General features: G+C 43.1%; 1 protein-coding gene across 1 annotated transcript; it reads right to left on the bottom strand.

Annotated features, from left to right (window-relative positions):
- Nucleotides 1-837: 837 nt before the first annotated feature.
- On the bottom strand, nt 838-1,982 carry LOC106373983. Its single transcript, XM_013814092.2, has 2 exons — nt 1,273-1,982; nt 838-1,231 (listed from the first exon to the last, which is right to left on the bottom strand). Exons 1-2 carry the CDS (start codon nt 1,980-1,982, stop codon nt 838-840), a joined length of 1,104 nt encoding a protein of 367 aa, XP_013669546.2.
- Between the last annotated feature and the right edge of the window lie 15,033 nt (nt 1,983-17,015).

Genomic DNA, 17,015 nt, shown 5'->3' with positions numbered 1-17,015 from the left:
CAAGGCATCAGCGGTTCAAGAAAGATAGCGCCAGACCCAGGTCTGTTATCAGGGAACCGGTCCTCCCCCGGGTTCGAAGTGTGGCTCCGGCCTGATAGGAACCCGGGATAGCAGGATTACAAGAGTGATGTCCTGCCTAAGGGAAGCCTGATGAGAATGAGCAACTCCGGTTGACTTGAGTGCACAGGTTATTCCCCGAGTTCGATGACGAAATCGAGCTATAAGGGGCAAACTGTTGGGGAAAAATACTCAGGTATTGAATTCTTCCAGACCACAGGCAGGACACCGGCCTCTGGGTCCCTGCTAGGAGACACCCCGGGTCCCTGCTAGGAGACACCCCGAGTCCCCGCTAGGAAATACTCCGGGTCCGTTCCAAGGGACCACCCCCTTCCTCCGGGAAAAGGAAAACTTCCGATAAGAAGAACCTTCCATATTTCCGAATATGGAAGAGTTTAACCTACCCGAACCGACTAAGGCCGACCTAAAACAACTATATAAGGGGAGCCAAAACCCTAGAGCAGGGGATCGACACTTCGAGTCTTAGAGATTATAGCTAGGCGGCTAGAACAAGGGTTCCTACTCAAAACTGTTGTAGTTCCAGCTTATTGATCTAATAAAACGTCTCTTTCTACCTTATTACTTGCAAAATAATATGAATACCAGCCTGGGTCTCTTCTTTCCCGTGATAGACGTTTTTGTCATTTCGAGGGTTTTTCTTTTTTGATTTCTGATCCGACCCAGGATCCTTTGACGAGAAGACCTTCGTCTCTTCGTCGATGATTATGTAGTCTGTGGCTTTGTGGAGCGCGTCCTGGATCGTATGCAGCTAGTCCAAGGTTATCCACTTCTTGAGCTTGACTTGTACCAAAGAGTCTTTCGGAGCGCATCTATGGCCACTTTGTCACTAATTCCGCTGACTCTAGCCATCACGGTTTTGAACCGTTTTATGAAGTCGCGGAGAGACTCGTCTTCTCCCTGGGATAAACTCCAGAGGTCGACATCGTAGGTTTCTTGATCTATGAACATAGAGTACTGTTTGAGAAACTCCGAGGTGAGTTGGCGGAAACTCCATATAGATTTTTGCTTCAGACGAGAGAACCACTCAAGCGCTGCTCCGCGGAGTTTCTCGACGAAGAGGCGGCATTCACCGGCATCTCTTTCGGTGTCTCTAAACTTGGCTCTTCCCATCGCATTCTGGAAAGCCTGCAAGTGTGCCTTAGGATCGGTTGTACTATCGTAAGGAGCCACTTTGACTTTTCCGGGATTCAAAACCTTAGTTTTGGTGATGCGGGTGGTGAAGGGCATTTTTCGAGCCTCCTCGCGAATCTCGGATTTTTGGCTAGCAGATTTCCGACCTTGTTGGCGTTTCTGCGAGTACTCCGAGTTTGCTCTTCGGCCAGTTCCTCCTGTTTGTCCCAGAAGATGGCTTCTTCCTCTTGGGTCATAGGATTGTCGAACTGGGAATCATCTTGAGCCGCACGGCTCCTTGTTCGTCGTGGATGCACATCTGCGTCTTCGTCCGTAGGTTCGGCGTGACTGCTAGAATCCAAATCGACGCGTTCGATTTCTTCATCTTCTTCACCTTCCTCGATGGGAGGAAGGCCTTCCGGCTCTTTCCGCGTTGGCACGGGAGTAGTTTCGTCGGGTTTTTGTCCAGACGATTTTCCCTGCGTGTTGGCAGACCGGTCCACAGGAGGCATGAAATCAAGTCTTCTTCCACGGATTCGGGTTCCTCCACACGGAAGAATGGCCCTGGTTCTCGCTGTTAGGCTTTCAACCTGTTTAGCGAGAAAACTCATGACCTTGTCTTGTTCTGCTGACTTCTTTTTGAAGTTTGAGAACATCTTCTTGACTTCCTCGAACGCTGCGGTGTTCTCGTCAGCGTTGACCACGGTTACGTTCCCTGCTGGAGTCTTGTCAACGTTGTCATCGGCGGCAGTTCCGTCACGAGTTTGTAGGTTATTGACATCGTCGGCTGACATGTTTGATCAAGTGTTGGTGGCTGAGAGTTAGATTGATACGTACCCCCCCCCCCCCTCCTTCTAGCGCCAAACTGTGGGAACCGAAATTCGCACTGTCGATTTCCATTTAAATTAGGAAAGTTAGGAAAAACCCTAATTTCCTAGAGGTCCCAGATATATGCTAAACCACACGCCAAGCAAATCAGAACACACAAATATGGACGAAAAATAAATATGGAATCGAAAAATAGAGCAAGAGGTTTATTAGTCCGAATCCGCGTTTGAATGTTACAAAAATGTAAGAGAGCCTTCAGCCACAAGAGCTGTTGGCGAGATTCCTAGTTCCAGCAACCTGAGACTTGAAAACCTAGTTGAGTCGCAGCTCGATAACAAAAAACGGAAAACTGCCTAAATGCTCTAAGGTTTTGCTCTGAGTAGAAAAATTATGTCCCTTCGTGCCTCCAACTTCGACATCCTTATATACTCTCCAAGAGGCGGTTTGCTCTTTCCTTTTCTGCCCTCGGCCTAATTTATCGCTTCGCGGAAATAGTACTTTTTCCCTCGTTCTTCGTGTTTATCTTCGGAAGCTTTACCTCCGTACTTGACATTTATCTTTTTCTGCATAAAACGGATAAACCGTCATAACGATTTGGGCTTGATTTCGCATAAGATCGCAAGTGGGCTTTCTGCCGCGTTGTGGGCCCTTTCGGGCCATTATCGGACTTAAGCGTTTTTTACGATTTTATAGAAACAGCATTTTCGAAACGACGTCGATTTCGAAGATCATCCAAACTTCTCGTATAGCGTAGGCAGTTCGAGGTGTTTAGTTTACCGTCGCCATTTTATACGAGAAATCTGAATTTCCTTCGAGAGAGTAAGTCATTTTCGGTTTCCAAGCTGTAAAGTTCTTATGGTAACTCCGATCGAGACGAAACAAGAGTCAATTCGATCCGACCACAGAAGAGGGAGCTAAGGGAATGGGATGAAGGCAGCATGTTTGGTCCTACTCGCCCATTTGGCGAGTTGGACGGCTTGCTCATTCCAATTCTACTGTTTGGTGGGCTGGACGTTGGTGTTTCGTTGTCTGGGATTTGTGGTCCAAGGCCTCGAGCAACCTTTCTTGAAGACTTATCTTGTGAATCCTTTTCGGACTTGTTACGAAACTTGACTTTGTTCTTCCACTTCTCTATTCTTTAAGAGAATTATCTTTTCTTTTTTTTGAAGAAGACGTTTCTCGGGAAGTTCCTGACTTTGATTTTGTCGTAACCAATTTTTACCCCGACATAGTCCAACCCATCTAGCTCCAATCTCTAATTCTTGAAGTGTCGATCCCTTGTTCTAGGGTTTAGGCTCCCCTTATAGAGTCGTCCGTAGGTCGGTCTTGGTCAGCCATTAAGGTTAAACTCTTCCATATTCGGAAATATGGAAGGATCCCCTTATCGGAATATTCCCATTTCCCGGAGGAAGGGAGCGGTGTAGAAACCCGTTAAAAAAAGAAGAATGGTCGAGTATCTACTTGGTGGTCGAGTCGCTGGCGATAAGGATGGATCGAGAAGTTTTGAAGTACGAGGTGGTCGAAGAAGTGATCGTGGGTGAACCATGAGTCGAATAAGGAGCTCAACCATAGTTAGAAGATGTCTGAGATTGATCAGATGGATGTTTTGGAAGCAAGCACGACGGGAAAACCCGAAATTAGACGAAAACCCTAATTTCGGTATTATGAATGTCTTCAATGAAACCGAAGTGATACGCCCTAAATCAGGAAGGATCACTTTAGCTGGGTGTTGGATATGATCCGAGAAGGCAAACAGCACTTCTGGAACTGAGATGGATTGAAAGGATCATCAAGAGATGCGGAATGGCTCTTGATATACCCACGATCTAAGGCTAACCACCTAAGAAAGAATGTAGTGCGTTGGCTAATCACCAAACAACACACAAAGATGAATTGGCCGACCACCAAATCAACAAGCCGGTTCACACCAATAAACTAGCTAAAGAATTCTCTCTCTCACTCAGAGAAGAAACACAAATAAACTCAAAGAAAGATGTGGTCAGAGAAAGACATAATTATTTGTGGGAATCACACATCTAGGAAATGAGAAATTTGACTAGAAAATAATAAATGAATCAAAGTTGCTGAGTTTGAGGTGGACTGGTCAAGGAGACCCTTAGACTACTGTCCAGGTTATTCTGGTCGTTCTGGTCCATGGTGGTAAGGATCAAGACGTGGGCGGGATCATCCGTACGGCCCAAATTCGCAAGAACTGAAGATCACCGGTTTTGTAAGTTGCATGACTCTTTCATCTGAAATCCATTTGATCTGATTCTTGTTCGAGGAGTTCTGTAATTGAGTTGAGAACATTCTCCAAGTGATTTCATACGTAGAAGCGTCGAGGTTTGGAAGATATGTTTCAAACATTGAACATATATCATTCTTGTTCGAGGAATTCTGTAATTGAGTTGAGAACATTCTCCAAGTGATTTCATACGTAGAAGCGTCGAGGTTTGGAAGATATGTTTCAAACATTGAACATATATCTTTCTTGCTCGCCATGATCAAGCCATGCATGTCTGTTTTGCCTGGTGTGCTACCCAAGGGCACATCACGAAAATATTAAACTCATATGAACGGGAGCAGAAAAATATTCGGGGTTCATCGCGAATCAGAAAATTGCCGGAAGGACCGCAATCAGGCGAATGGACTGAGAAGCTCGAGGTGGCTCGTTGCATGGGTTCAGAACGTGGTGTCAACCATCTAACAAGCTGAGTGTATACAGAAGCTCGAGTTGTCGCCGTGCATGGAAGCAGTACATGCAGCCTGACATGTAGAAGCACGAGGTTGATCAACCAAGCACGGTGTCTCCGCGCATGCAACCGAAGCATGCTGATCGACATGTGTGAGATGGTGTGTCGCCTTGCATGAGTTCCAGTCATGCATCCTGACATCTGGGAGGAGTGGTGGCGTTCTGCATGTGTCCTGGCTATGCTGAAAGACATGTGGAGCACGAGGTGTCGCCGCGCATTCGTCCGGAGCCATGCGAAGCGACACACGGGCTACCACCAACCTGAAGCTGATTGGTTGCTGTCTCCTATAAATACCCCCACCACCCCAGCTCATTTCTTCACATGCAGACCTGTCCAAACCAACTAAAAACGTGAGAGAAAAGTAGAAAAAGAAAGCAAGAGTTTCCGAACTATTTCGAGAGTTTTAGAGAATTTTCGAGGTCAGTTCTCTACTGATTTCGAGTCAGCGCCTAGGGAAGGTTCTGTCCAACTGAAGATCAATCAAGTGAAGATCAGTTCAGATGGGAAGTCAACGTGGCTAGAGAGAGAGAGAGAGAAAGAAAGTGGTCGATGTAAAGTTTGGTCGATTCTGAAGACCGATACTTCACCGAGAAGGCCAGTTCCGTCCAATCGATGATTCTCTACGATTGTGACGCGGAAGATCTGTCCAAATCAATATGTCCAGGCCAATCATATTCTTTGATGATCAAGTGGAGGTGCTGTCCGGAGTTAGTTCAGTTCCACGGGTTCAGTCGAAGTTCTGCTCGATACTCCGCCGGGAAGTCCGAAGAACTGTCCAGAAGCTAAAGGAGGTTCTGTCCGAGTCCAGATCAGTCTGTCGAGGCCTGTCAATTTCTTCATGATGAAGACGAGGTTATGTCCAAGTCAAGATCAGTCCAGTCCAGTCCAGTCAAGTCGTCCCTTGGGTTTTGGCCAAGTCCTCTCCGATCAACCAGCTGCTTCTCGCCTAGAACACTGTGAGTTGGCTTGTTCGAATTCCACCTGGAAATTAAGGTAGATCGAGTCTGCATATAGATTAGAATGATCACGCTGCTGCATGATAGAGTCCTTAGGGTTATTTATTATACCTGACTCAGTTTAGCACGGGCTAAGCTGAAAATAAATGTAATTAAGACTGAGATAATAACCTGATTAGGACTAGGATGCATCATGATTTATATTCTTTCGTGTTGATATGGTTGAGTGCAGGTTCCCGTTATCTTTAAAGATAGTGTCGTAGCAGGAGGCTGAACTATCTGGGTAACGGTTTGATTGAGTAGATTTCTTGAGTAAATTTAATTAAATGCTTGCCTCGTTGAATTAATCTTATTGATTGAGGTTAGTCATCTCTTGGTAAGGGAGTGACTAACTGGTTGAGTTGTTTAGTGATGATATTGTTGTTAGTGTTGTAGAGTTAGAGTGTGATGCCATATAGCTTGTGTGTAGCCCACCTTGCTAGGTATGTTTAGGGGTTGATTAGTGTTTCCTCAACCTCGTACCCAGCGGGTTCAAGGAAACCCCTTATTCGCTGGATCGAGACCATTCAGAGAGACGGGGTCATGGCCCATGGCTGAGTGGTTACACGGACGAGGTAGTGACCAGCAGTGACCCGACTGTACTGGGGCTGTCTCGTGGTGACCCGACCGTACTGTGGGCCGCGATCGTCGTGTAACAACCGGCAGTGGCCCGACTGTACTGTGGGTGTTGGGGTCAAAAACGGTCACGACGAAGTTAACATCCAAATCTCCGTAAAATCAGCATGAACATTTTTCACGAAAGTTATACTTTGTAAAAAGATTGTTTACGAAGAGCCTCGCGGTAAAATCTTGTTCAAATCTCAATCAAACCAAATACCGATTGTCCAAGGGAAAGGACATGTATCCGAACCGACCACGGGCAAGCTCGAGTATGGCAATCGGACCACAGACAAGCTAAGCTCGGTCGCTACGTAGCGACCAAGCTCGAGCCCAAGCTCGAGCCAAAGCTCGGTCGCTACGTAGCGACCGAGATCAAGCCAAGGCTCGGTCGCTACATAGCGAACGAGTTCGAGCCAAAGTTCGGTCGCTACATAGCGACTGAGCACGCACACGGCTCGGTCGCTACGTAGCGACCGAGCTCGAGCCAAGCTCGGTCGCTACATAGCGACCTAGCACGAACGCAGCTCGGTCGCTACATAGCGACTGAGCTCGAGCCAAAGCTCGGTCGCTACGTAGCGACCGAGCACGCACACGGCTTGGTATTTACGTAGCGATCGGGCTCTCCCAAAACATCGATACGACACGAACCCATGCGTTCTCGTCTACTCTTTAAATGTTATCTTCTGTAGACCGTGGCTAAATAATTCTATGTTTCCCGTCACGCGAAGTCATCTGTCAAACTTTACGACAAAAACCGTGGGAAGTTTGCTTTTATCGAAGAAACCGTAATAAACGTTTCAAGCCAAAAACGGCCCTAAAAGACCTAAGACGAAGCTCGAAGCCCACTTACAATTTCTTAACCAAAAGCCCATAAGCCGTAAGACAGTTTATGCTTGGTTCGTAAAGCAAGATAAATGTCAAGTTTCTGCGGATAAATGTGAAGTTTACGAAGATAATCACGAAGATCGGGAAAAACGGAATAATTCCATTTTTATGCTATGACGGCTTAAGGGCAGAAGGGGAAAAGCGTAAACCACCTAGGAGAAAGTATACAAGGAGTCCTAGGCGAGAGGCACCAGGAACAACTTTTTAGACTCAGAATTCTCGACCAGTTCGGTTTCTATGACTGGCCCTCAATTACTAGACGAACTCGCCCAGGCAGTTTGATCTCTTGTCCAGCTCTATCAATTGAACTACGTTCGGCTTGATCCTCGAAAGGGGTACGTAGGCAGCCTTTAACAAGGTTCAGTCCGAAATCAATCAAAAACCTTTTTGTATTTTTTTTGCCTTTTGTTATCGAGCTGCGCCTCAACTAGGTTTGATCTTTTAGACCGCTAGAACTAGGTAACTCGCCGACAGCCTTTGCGGCAAAATCTTTTATGATCTCTTGTAATGATCGCAATGCTCTTACGCGGATTCGAAATAAGATCTACTGTTTTCTCTAAACTCGTTTGTTATCTTTTCATGATTTCCGCATCTATTTGGTCACTTGTCGTTGGCTCTCGCAGAGATCCGGGACCTCTGGGAAATTAGGGTTTTCCTAGTTTCCTAATTTAAACGTAAATCGACAGTGCGAATTTCAGTTCCCACAGTTTGGCGCTAGAAGGAGGGGGGTTACGGATTACTCTTAGTCATGGCCACAAAACGCTTGATCGAAACGATATCTGGATATATGAAAGACAAACTCGCAGCACTGACTTCTCCTATGGCCAACGCTTACAGAAACTCCGTAGTGTTAAACAAAATCGAAAACTTAGTCGCGACCTTCTTCCACAGTAAGAGCACTAAAACGAGCTCGCGATTTCTCCCTCTAAACACAAAGGGCAACAATAAAATCTATCCAACCCCATAAAGTTCTTCTTATTACCGAGTTGGAGAAATCTCAGCTTGTTAGGGTTTGACCAAAAGACTTTTTTTTAAAACATTTCGGAAAAATAAAACTTGCTCTCCCAAAAATTGCGGAAACCCTAGGTTACTCGCGGAAAAACCTTAGATTACTCGCATAAAGAAGAAGAATATGAAATCGGGTACGCAACCCCCACGGTTGTACTTCTTCTTGATAACTTTCGGAGAAACAAAGTTGTTTTCTTGAAAATCATTCGAAACCTAAAAACGGTTGACGGAGACGAAACAAAGCAAAACGGGAGATCGTTTCCTTCACTTCTAAAACGTTTTCTGAAACCTAAGGTTTCATAAAATACTTAAGAGTCGCTTCCATGGTAACATAAATCGTCGAATTCGAGTTTATTACGGAAAAATTACTCAGAGCTTCCTCGGATCAATCCTGCATAAAATGAGAAAAATTCTGTTTAAGTTGAGTCGCAATAAATTAAGCTCATCACTGCCAAAGTTTATGGTACTTGAACCCGGAAACTAAAGTTGCAGAAGAGCCGCAAAACATTACTTTTCCGAAAAAGGGCTCTTCCACAGCCGAACTCGAAAACATGTTTACGAAACAGCTTTCGTAAAATTAAACTCATATCAGTTTTGCGGAATAACTTTCGTAAAATTAAGCTTGACAACATTTTACGAGACAGCTTTCGTCAATCCGAACTCGAAAACATGTTTACGAAACAGCTTTCGTAAAATTAAACTCAAAATAGTTTTGCGGAATAACTTTCGTAAAATTAAGCTTGACAACATTTTACGATACTGCTTTCGTCAATCTGAACTCGATAACATTTTACGAAACATCACTCGTAAAATTAAACTCAGGAACAGTTTTTACACAACTTTCGTAAAACTAAAATAATGACATTTTGCGGAATAACTTTTCATAAAAGCTTGACAATATTTTTTGAAACAGCTTTCGTAAAATTAAACTCGACAATGTTTTACGAAACATCATTTGCAAAGTAAAAAGAGTTAATATTTTATGATGAGACTTTCATAGGGTCGTAAAGCTCAGGCCAAGCTTTCGTAAAGCTTAAGCCAAGCTCGGTCGCTACGTAGCGATCGAGCACAAACACGGCTCGGTCGCCACGCAGGGACCAAGCTCAAGCCAAGCTTGGCCGCTACGTAGCGACTGATACCACTCAAATTACCCTAAGGAGAGAATTACTCTCTCAAATAAGACGTTGAGTTGCAGTACTTAGGGATCGAATCCACAAGGAGCTATGGAACCTATTAAATCTAGCCAAATTATTAATTCTAAGTGTTTGTTGTTTTATGGTTTAAAAGTAAATAGCAATCCTAATTGAGCAAGTCTATTGCTTGACTAACAAGATGATTGGGGGTGTAACTTATTGGAAGATATTAGATGCAGGGTTTCTATTCAGGTGTTGAAATTATAATCCTATAGATGCCTAACAGTTGCATGCATGATATATTAGAGCTCACCTCCTTAATCATAGTGATCAGCGATGGCAATGTTTCACTGGTAAACTAACTAGATCTTGGATCTCAACTGTCGTCTTTTGATCACAAGAAAGTGTCGACCGATGATCCTATAGGGATATCGATCGATACACCTTTCGCAATATCGATCGATTGTCAGAAGATAATATCGATCGATGCTTCTAGCTAAGCCCTAGGCGCAGGTTGATAATGCTCACTAGTCTCCTAGATCAGCGGTTAACATCTCTCTAGCAGTCCTAGCATGACAGATTAGATTCGGGACAGGATGGTCAAGGATGCTTGACTCATGCTAATTCCTAGGTTCATCTTCTAGTTAGCAAGGCTAAAACAAGCATTAATGAACAATCAATCAATGGATATCACAACTTAGCAAATCTATAGTTGGGGCTAATCCCTCTAACCTATTTGAACCCTGAATCTAACAAGTGAACTACTCAGACATAGCTAAGCAATTCATGACACAAAATATAGATAAAAACTGCATAGAATAGAATAGATGAATCAATGGAGTTCCAATCACAAATCTCTCTATAATTTTCTCTCCTAAAACTCTCTGCTGAAAATAAGAATACAATGGTGGCCAAAAGCTCTTTTGCCTCCTAACACTTAGGCAAGTATATAACTATTAGGTTAAAAACTCGTCAGAGGTAATCTTGTAATTTGGTGAAGCCTTGGGTTTAAAGTCGGCCGGAACCAAGTCGCGCATCTCGCGTCTCGACATCGATCGATGGTACAGGATGTACATCGATCGATCATAATCTTCAGTCGTCGAGGCTTCTCTTCTGTATCGATCGACGGCACTGGATGTGCATCGAACGATTGCTTCTTCTTCGTATCGACCTCTAATGGTCATCTCGGATGAAATCTCTTTTAAGCTCCTAAATGCTCCATAATCATCACTTTACTCCAAGATACTCCTGAACCTGAAAACATACCTAATAGGATAGAATATATAATATATAGATAGTAAAATACTTATATACCATGGATGAAAATGGGTCAAATCCATGGTATATCAACTCCCCCAGACTTACCATTTTGCTTGTCCTCAAGCAAAACAAACAGACTGTCTCTCTGAAAGAGGTTTGAAAACAGCAGGGACTTATAGATTTAAAACACAGAAATCATCACCTCTACAATTTCGCAAACCACATCTAAAAAGTCCTAATCACAAAAGCACATTATGCATTGTCCTAGCTTAGCAACCAAATTCAACTAGTATACAACTCAGCAAATTCTGTCTGACATTCCCCTCTACTAACCTCATTTCTTAGCATAAATATAAAAGTGAATGCTTTACCTTGGGAGTATCGATCACAGGATGCAAGGATTTTCAGACAAGTATCTGGAACTGCAGGTAAAAGTTTAGTTCCTAAATTCTCTCTCTCTAATTTCTCTCTTGAGTCAAAGTCTACTTATATTGCAAGATCAGTGACCAAGATTGGACAGACTTCTATGAATCAAGACTTAATGAAGGTTGCCACCAAGCCCTGTTCACTTCTTTTTGATCTATATCCAAGAATTCTTTGTGAAGCGAGCCTTGAAGATTGCCGCCTCCAAGTCCCGTTTGAATTCTTTTATTGGAATCTTTATGAATCAAGCCTTAATGGTTTTAGCCACCAAGTCATGTTCAGATTCTTCCTAACTAAATCCTAAGTCCTACACAAGGCGTTACCTTCCAGACTTGTCAGAAGAATCTGATCTCATGTATACCAAGCCCCACGACAAGCGATTATGTCAGGTTTAGTATTGGAGGTCAGCTTTGGTTCCGTCAAACAATAAAGGCAACTGTGTATAGTTGACAGGTTGATCCACTTTAGATTCTTTAGTACTATCTACAATCAGTAAATCTAGAAGGGTGCTAAAGAGTGGTTAGACATTCAAGTATAAATCAATAATAAGATCATAGTCCCTTTCACATAGCTAAGCATAATTTATTAAAAATCTTTTTATAAGAATCATAATAAATTATATCAGTAAACCTCCCCCCAGACTTAAATTACACTGTCCCACTGTAACACAGTCGGAGTTATGGTGGAAACTAAATCATAAGTACTCAATGTAACAAGTTAGGAAGACAAACCTGACCGGAGTGGGAATCGATCGATGTGCATCGGTATGCATCGATCGTCATATGTGATTGTAGGTCGATCGAAGTCGACGTCTCGTCCACGGTCGATATGGTGATCATCCTACTTGGGTCATGCAATAAATCTGAAAGAATGAAAACGAAAGTAAATACTAGTAAGTAAGAAAACCAATTAAAATTACCTAATAGTGGGTTACCTCCCACTCAGCGCTTTGTTATAGTCATTTAGCTTGACTGTGGAGGTGTGTGGCTAGTTTGTGGAAAGACAGCTACTTGTTGGGAAACAAGCATCCACCTCATCTCTGCACATTCTGGACCAAGCTGCAATGAAATTTCTTCTGGCCTCATCATTTCTGGTCCATCTCTCATCCATCTTATGTATTGCATTTGAGATGTTCTGTAGCCTTTCTTGGGTGTTTTCAATGCTGAACTGATGCCATCCTATCTTGTCGTAGGCGTATAGCTCGTTCAGTTCCTCATGTATTGACTCCATTTTGTTTTGTATCAGCTGCTCGGCGTCTGGGGTAGACGTGGTATCGATTGATGCGACCAAGCTAGGTCGCTACGTAGCGACCGAGCACGAACGCGGCTCGGTCGCTACGTAGCGATCGAGCTCGAGCCAAAGCTCAGTCGCTACGTAGCGAACGAGCACGCACACAGCTTGGTCGTTACGTAGCGATCGGGCTCTCCCAAAACGTCAATACGACACGAATCCATGCATTCTCATCTAATCTTTAAATGCTATCTCCCGTAGACCGTGGCTAAATCATTCTATGTTTCCCGTCACGCGAAGTCATCAGTCAAACTTTACGACAAAAACCGTAGGAAGTTTTCTTTTATCGAAGAAACCATAATAAACGTTTCGAGCCAAAGACGGCCCTAAGAGACCTAAGACGAAGCTCGAAGCCCACTTACGATTTCTTAACCAAAAGCCCATAAGCCGTATGACAGTTTATGCTTGGTTCGTAAGGCATGATAAATGTCAAGTTTCCGCGGATAAATGTGAAATTTCCGAAGATAATCACGAAGATCAGGAAAAATGGAATATCTCCATTTTTAAGCTATGATGGCTTAAGGGCAGAAGGGGAAAAGCGTAAACCGACCTAGGAGCAAGTATATAAGGAGTCTTAGGCGAGAGGCACTAGGAACAACTTCTTAGACTCAGAATTCTCTGCACTTAGAAACTTTAGGATTTATTCTCGACAAGTTCGGTTTCTATGACTGGCACTCAGTTACTAGACGAACTCGCCCAGGCAGTTCGATCTCTTGTCCAGCTCTATCAATTGAACTACGTTCGGCTTGATCCTCGAAAGGGGTACGTAGGCAGCCTTTAACAAGGTTCAGTCCGAAATCAATCAAAAACCTTTTCTGTATCTTTTTCGTCTTTTGTTATCGAGCTGCGACTCAACTAGGTTTGAGCTTTTAGACCGCTAGAACTAGGTAACTCGCTGACAGCCTTTGCGGCAAAAGCTTTTATGATCTCTTGTAATGATCGCAACGCTCTTACGCGGATTCGGAAAAAGATCTACTGTTTTCTCTAAACTCGTTTGTTATCTTTTCTTGATTTCCGCATCAATTTGGTCACTTGTCGTTGGTTCTCGCAGAGATCCGGGACCTCTGGGAAATAAGGATTTTCCTAGTTTCCTAATTTAAACGTAAATCGACAGTGCGAATTTCGGTTCCCACAGTGGGTCACGTTTGGTTGAAATTTCCTTCTCCTAGTCTTTGTGATAAGGAGATATGATATTGCCGAGGATGATGAGGAGGAACACGAAGTCACCATTTCCCGAGATAGATTATTGTGTTGTGTTAGTGTGTCGTAGGGGGTTATGGAACCCTCAAGTTAATGTAGCACCGATATACGGTGTTACGAGTTATATCGAGTCATTGGTAGTTAGTATCTTATTATTTTTGTGGTTGTGGTTGTTGATTGATTTGTTTGTAGGTTATGACATTAAGTCTTAAGTCTGGTTTAGGTACCGGATTAGGCTTGGTGTGTAATTTGTTAGTGTAGGCCTGACGTTGGCCTGTATGTGTTTGAGTGATTGCTTGTGAAGGGTGGTAGATATTGAAGCTATGCGGTATCATTGGTTGCCCGATCATGTTCTTGTCTGATTGTTGGTCGACCGGTTAATGATACTTGTATAGTCTAAGTGTCTAACACTACATGAGTACTGAACTCAGGCGTGTATATGGTTAACTAGGGATTGGTTGTTGACTTGTTTAAATGCAGGTTCCCGTTACTTGAAGCTAGATCATGGCAGGAGGCCAAGTCTAACTTAGTAACGGTTTGCTTAGCCTTAGCTTTTATTGCATGCTAGGGCTAGATTGATTGTTATTTTGGGTTGTCTGGGCTAGAGTCTAGGTTGCGGGTAGAGGCCGCCAGCTCACTAAGTAATAATAGATTACTCATCCAACTTTGTTGTCCTTTTTACAGGTCTCTTTAGGTAAGGATGATCGGATAGCTTGGTGCTGGACGTTAGGACCGCCGGGGTAGATTTCATGCCTTTTGTAAACGGTATTGTGGATTTGTGTTTAGTTGACTCGATTTGGCATTAAGCCGGGACAGGTCTCGAATTATATCAATGTATGGATATTTCTTGAATCGATAAAAGTAATTATTTTATATGCGCTTCATGAGTACTCTGATATTTGACTAGTCCGGTCTAACACAACGTTAGGTCGTAGTACGGGTTGAAAATCCTTAGGCCTCGATCTAACCGAAAACGCTAACTCTAGGTACGGGTTGCAAAGCTTTGTGCCCTGACGCAGCGGGACGAGTTAGTGGATTAACTGGTCTAGGTCGTGGATAAATTTTGTGACTCTGACCGGATCGTCCCTAACCCGTCACGTAGCGCTTCCGGACAATGGTGTTGGGTTGAACGGTCAGTCATATTCTTGTTTGATTGTTGGCTGGCCGGTTTGCTCATTCATCTCTAACCCTGGGTGTTGGACGGTCGATCGGTCATGTTCTTGTTTGATTGTTGGCCGGTTGATCGATCATATGTATAGGACGGTTCGGGGGTGTTACAGGTGGTCCCTGGGACCGGACCCGGAATGTTTCCTAGCGGGGACCCGGGGCATCACCTAGCGGGGATCCAGATGTCGGTGTCCTGCCTAGGGTCTGGAGGAATTCAATACCTTAGTATTTTTTCCCCAACAGTCACTTACCTCCATATTAGGGATCAAATACCGAGATGGACCACTTGGTCTCCAAAAAATCTCAATTAGACCCATCACTTTTTATTATCATCTTACATTTAAATTTAAATAGAAATCTAAATAAAATAACTAAAAAACCAAAAGAGTAAAACATATTTACTAACCTATGTCATTATTATCCTATCCAATATCCGACCCGGATTCAAACCCAAAATCCGACCCAATCTCCTTCTTCTTCTCCATTCATAAATCTTTCACCATAAAACAAAGTCAAAAAATTTCTTCAAACATCCACTAATTTTCTCTTTCTTATCTCAAATCGATCAACCCATAGTCATATTTAATCAATTATATCATATCCAAAATTAAATTTCATCTTTTCCATACAATATTCAAGATAATGAAGAACCCAAAGTATTACTTGTACAACTAGTACAACTCAAACTAGTATAACTTGTACAACTAGTAAAACTCAAACTAGCACAACTAGTACAATTTGTACAACTTGAATTAGTACAACTATACATATTAATTATCCCCTACATATTATTTGAGAAGTGATTTTTTTATGTGTCATCACCATATTCATTCTCACCAAAAAAAGATGACATTTCTTTGAGAGTTATGAAATGGCATCACTTAATTATGAGATATATAATTTCCTTTATTTCTTGTTTTCAGCATATGAAGATGTTAGAAAAGAGAATGATGTAGAACCAATAAGACATATTGGTCTAATCTCCCCCGCCTGCATGTGTCAAATATATGAATAGTATATTTTTAATAATATTTGATTTGGAATTGATACATTTACAAGTTGTACTAGTTAAACTAGTTGTACGATTTTCGAAAAAAATTCATCTTCATCTTTTTGGTCTGGAGGCCAAAGAGCTAGATGCAATAAATATTGCTCTAAAAACGCAACCATTGCTCTAAAATTCTTCAACCATTGCTCTAAAAACGCGAGTCACCGGAAAGAAGAAAAAGATTGAGTTTGATGTATGATTTTTGTGTTTTTTTTCAAATAATTGTTTTAATCGTGCTGTTCTAATTGCAAATAATCGTGATGTTGTAGTTGCTCTTTGATATAATAAAACGTCTCTTTCTACCTTATTACTTGCAAAACAATACGAATACCAGCCAGGGTCTCTTCTTCCCTGTGATAGACGTTTTTGTCGTTTCGAGGGTTTTTCTTTTTTTGATTTCTGATCCGACCCAGGATCCTTTGACGATGTCTTCGTCGGCTTTTTCTTTTGCGACAAGACCTTTGTCTCTTCCTCGATGATATGTAGTCTGTGGCTTTGTGGAGCGCGTCCTGGATCGTACGCGGTTTGTCCAAGTTTATCCACTTCCTGAGTTTCGACTTGTACCAGAGCGTCTTTCAAAGCGCATCTATGGCCACTTTGTCGCTAATTCCGATGACTCTAGTCATCACGGTTTTTAACTGTTTTACGAAGTCGCGGAGAGGCTCGTCTTCTCCCTAGGATAAACTGCAGAGGTCGACATCGGAGGTTTCTCGATCTATGAACATAGAGTACTGTTTGAGAAACTCCGAGGCGAGTTGGCGGAAACTCCCTATAGAGTTTTTCTTTAGACAAGAGAACCACTCAAGCGCTGCTTCGCGGAGGTTCTCGACGAAGAGGCGGCATTCGCCGGCATCTCTTTCTCTATCTTTAAACTTGGCTCTTCCCATCGCGATCTGGAAAGCCTGCAAGTGTGCCTTAGGATCGGTTGTACCATCGTAAGGAGCCACTTTGACTTTATCAGGATCCGAAACCGTAGTTTCGGTGATGCGGGTGGTGAAGGGCGTTTTTCGAGACTCCTCGAGGAGTAGGGTGATATCGAGTGCAGTACTAGTAGCGTGATGATTTGGGATTTCACCGCTCTAACCTCCGCAGCCGTTTTCATGAGATGATCGCGAAGGTCGCGAAGCTCGGATTTTTCGCTAGCATATTTCCGACCTTGTTGGCATTTTCTGCGAGTAGTCCGAGTTTGCTCTTCGGCCATTTCATCCTGTTTGTC

Source organism: Brassica napus, chromosome C3 (genome assembly GCF_020379485.1).
Source record: "Brassica napus cultivar Da-Ae chromosome C3, Da-Ae, whole genome shotgun sequence".
Lineage (NCBI taxonomy): Eukaryota > Viridiplantae > Streptophyta > Magnoliopsida > Brassicales > Brassicaceae > Brassica > Brassica napus.
Note: the sequence above shows the minus strand (reverse complement) of the source record. Positions and strands in the feature narration are given on the sequence as shown.

What these genes read in the sequence shown, in the direction of transcription:
- LOC106373983 (XM_013814092.2), bottom strand. Translation starts at nt 1,982, where the DNA reads ATGTCAGCCGACGATGTCAATAACCTACAAACTCGTGACGGAACTGCC. An exon ending in CCCGCATCACCAAAACTAAG is followed by an intron (nt 1,232 to 1,272) that starts GTTTTGAATCCC and finishes TCCTTACGATAG; the next exon opens with TACAACCGATCCTAAGGCAC.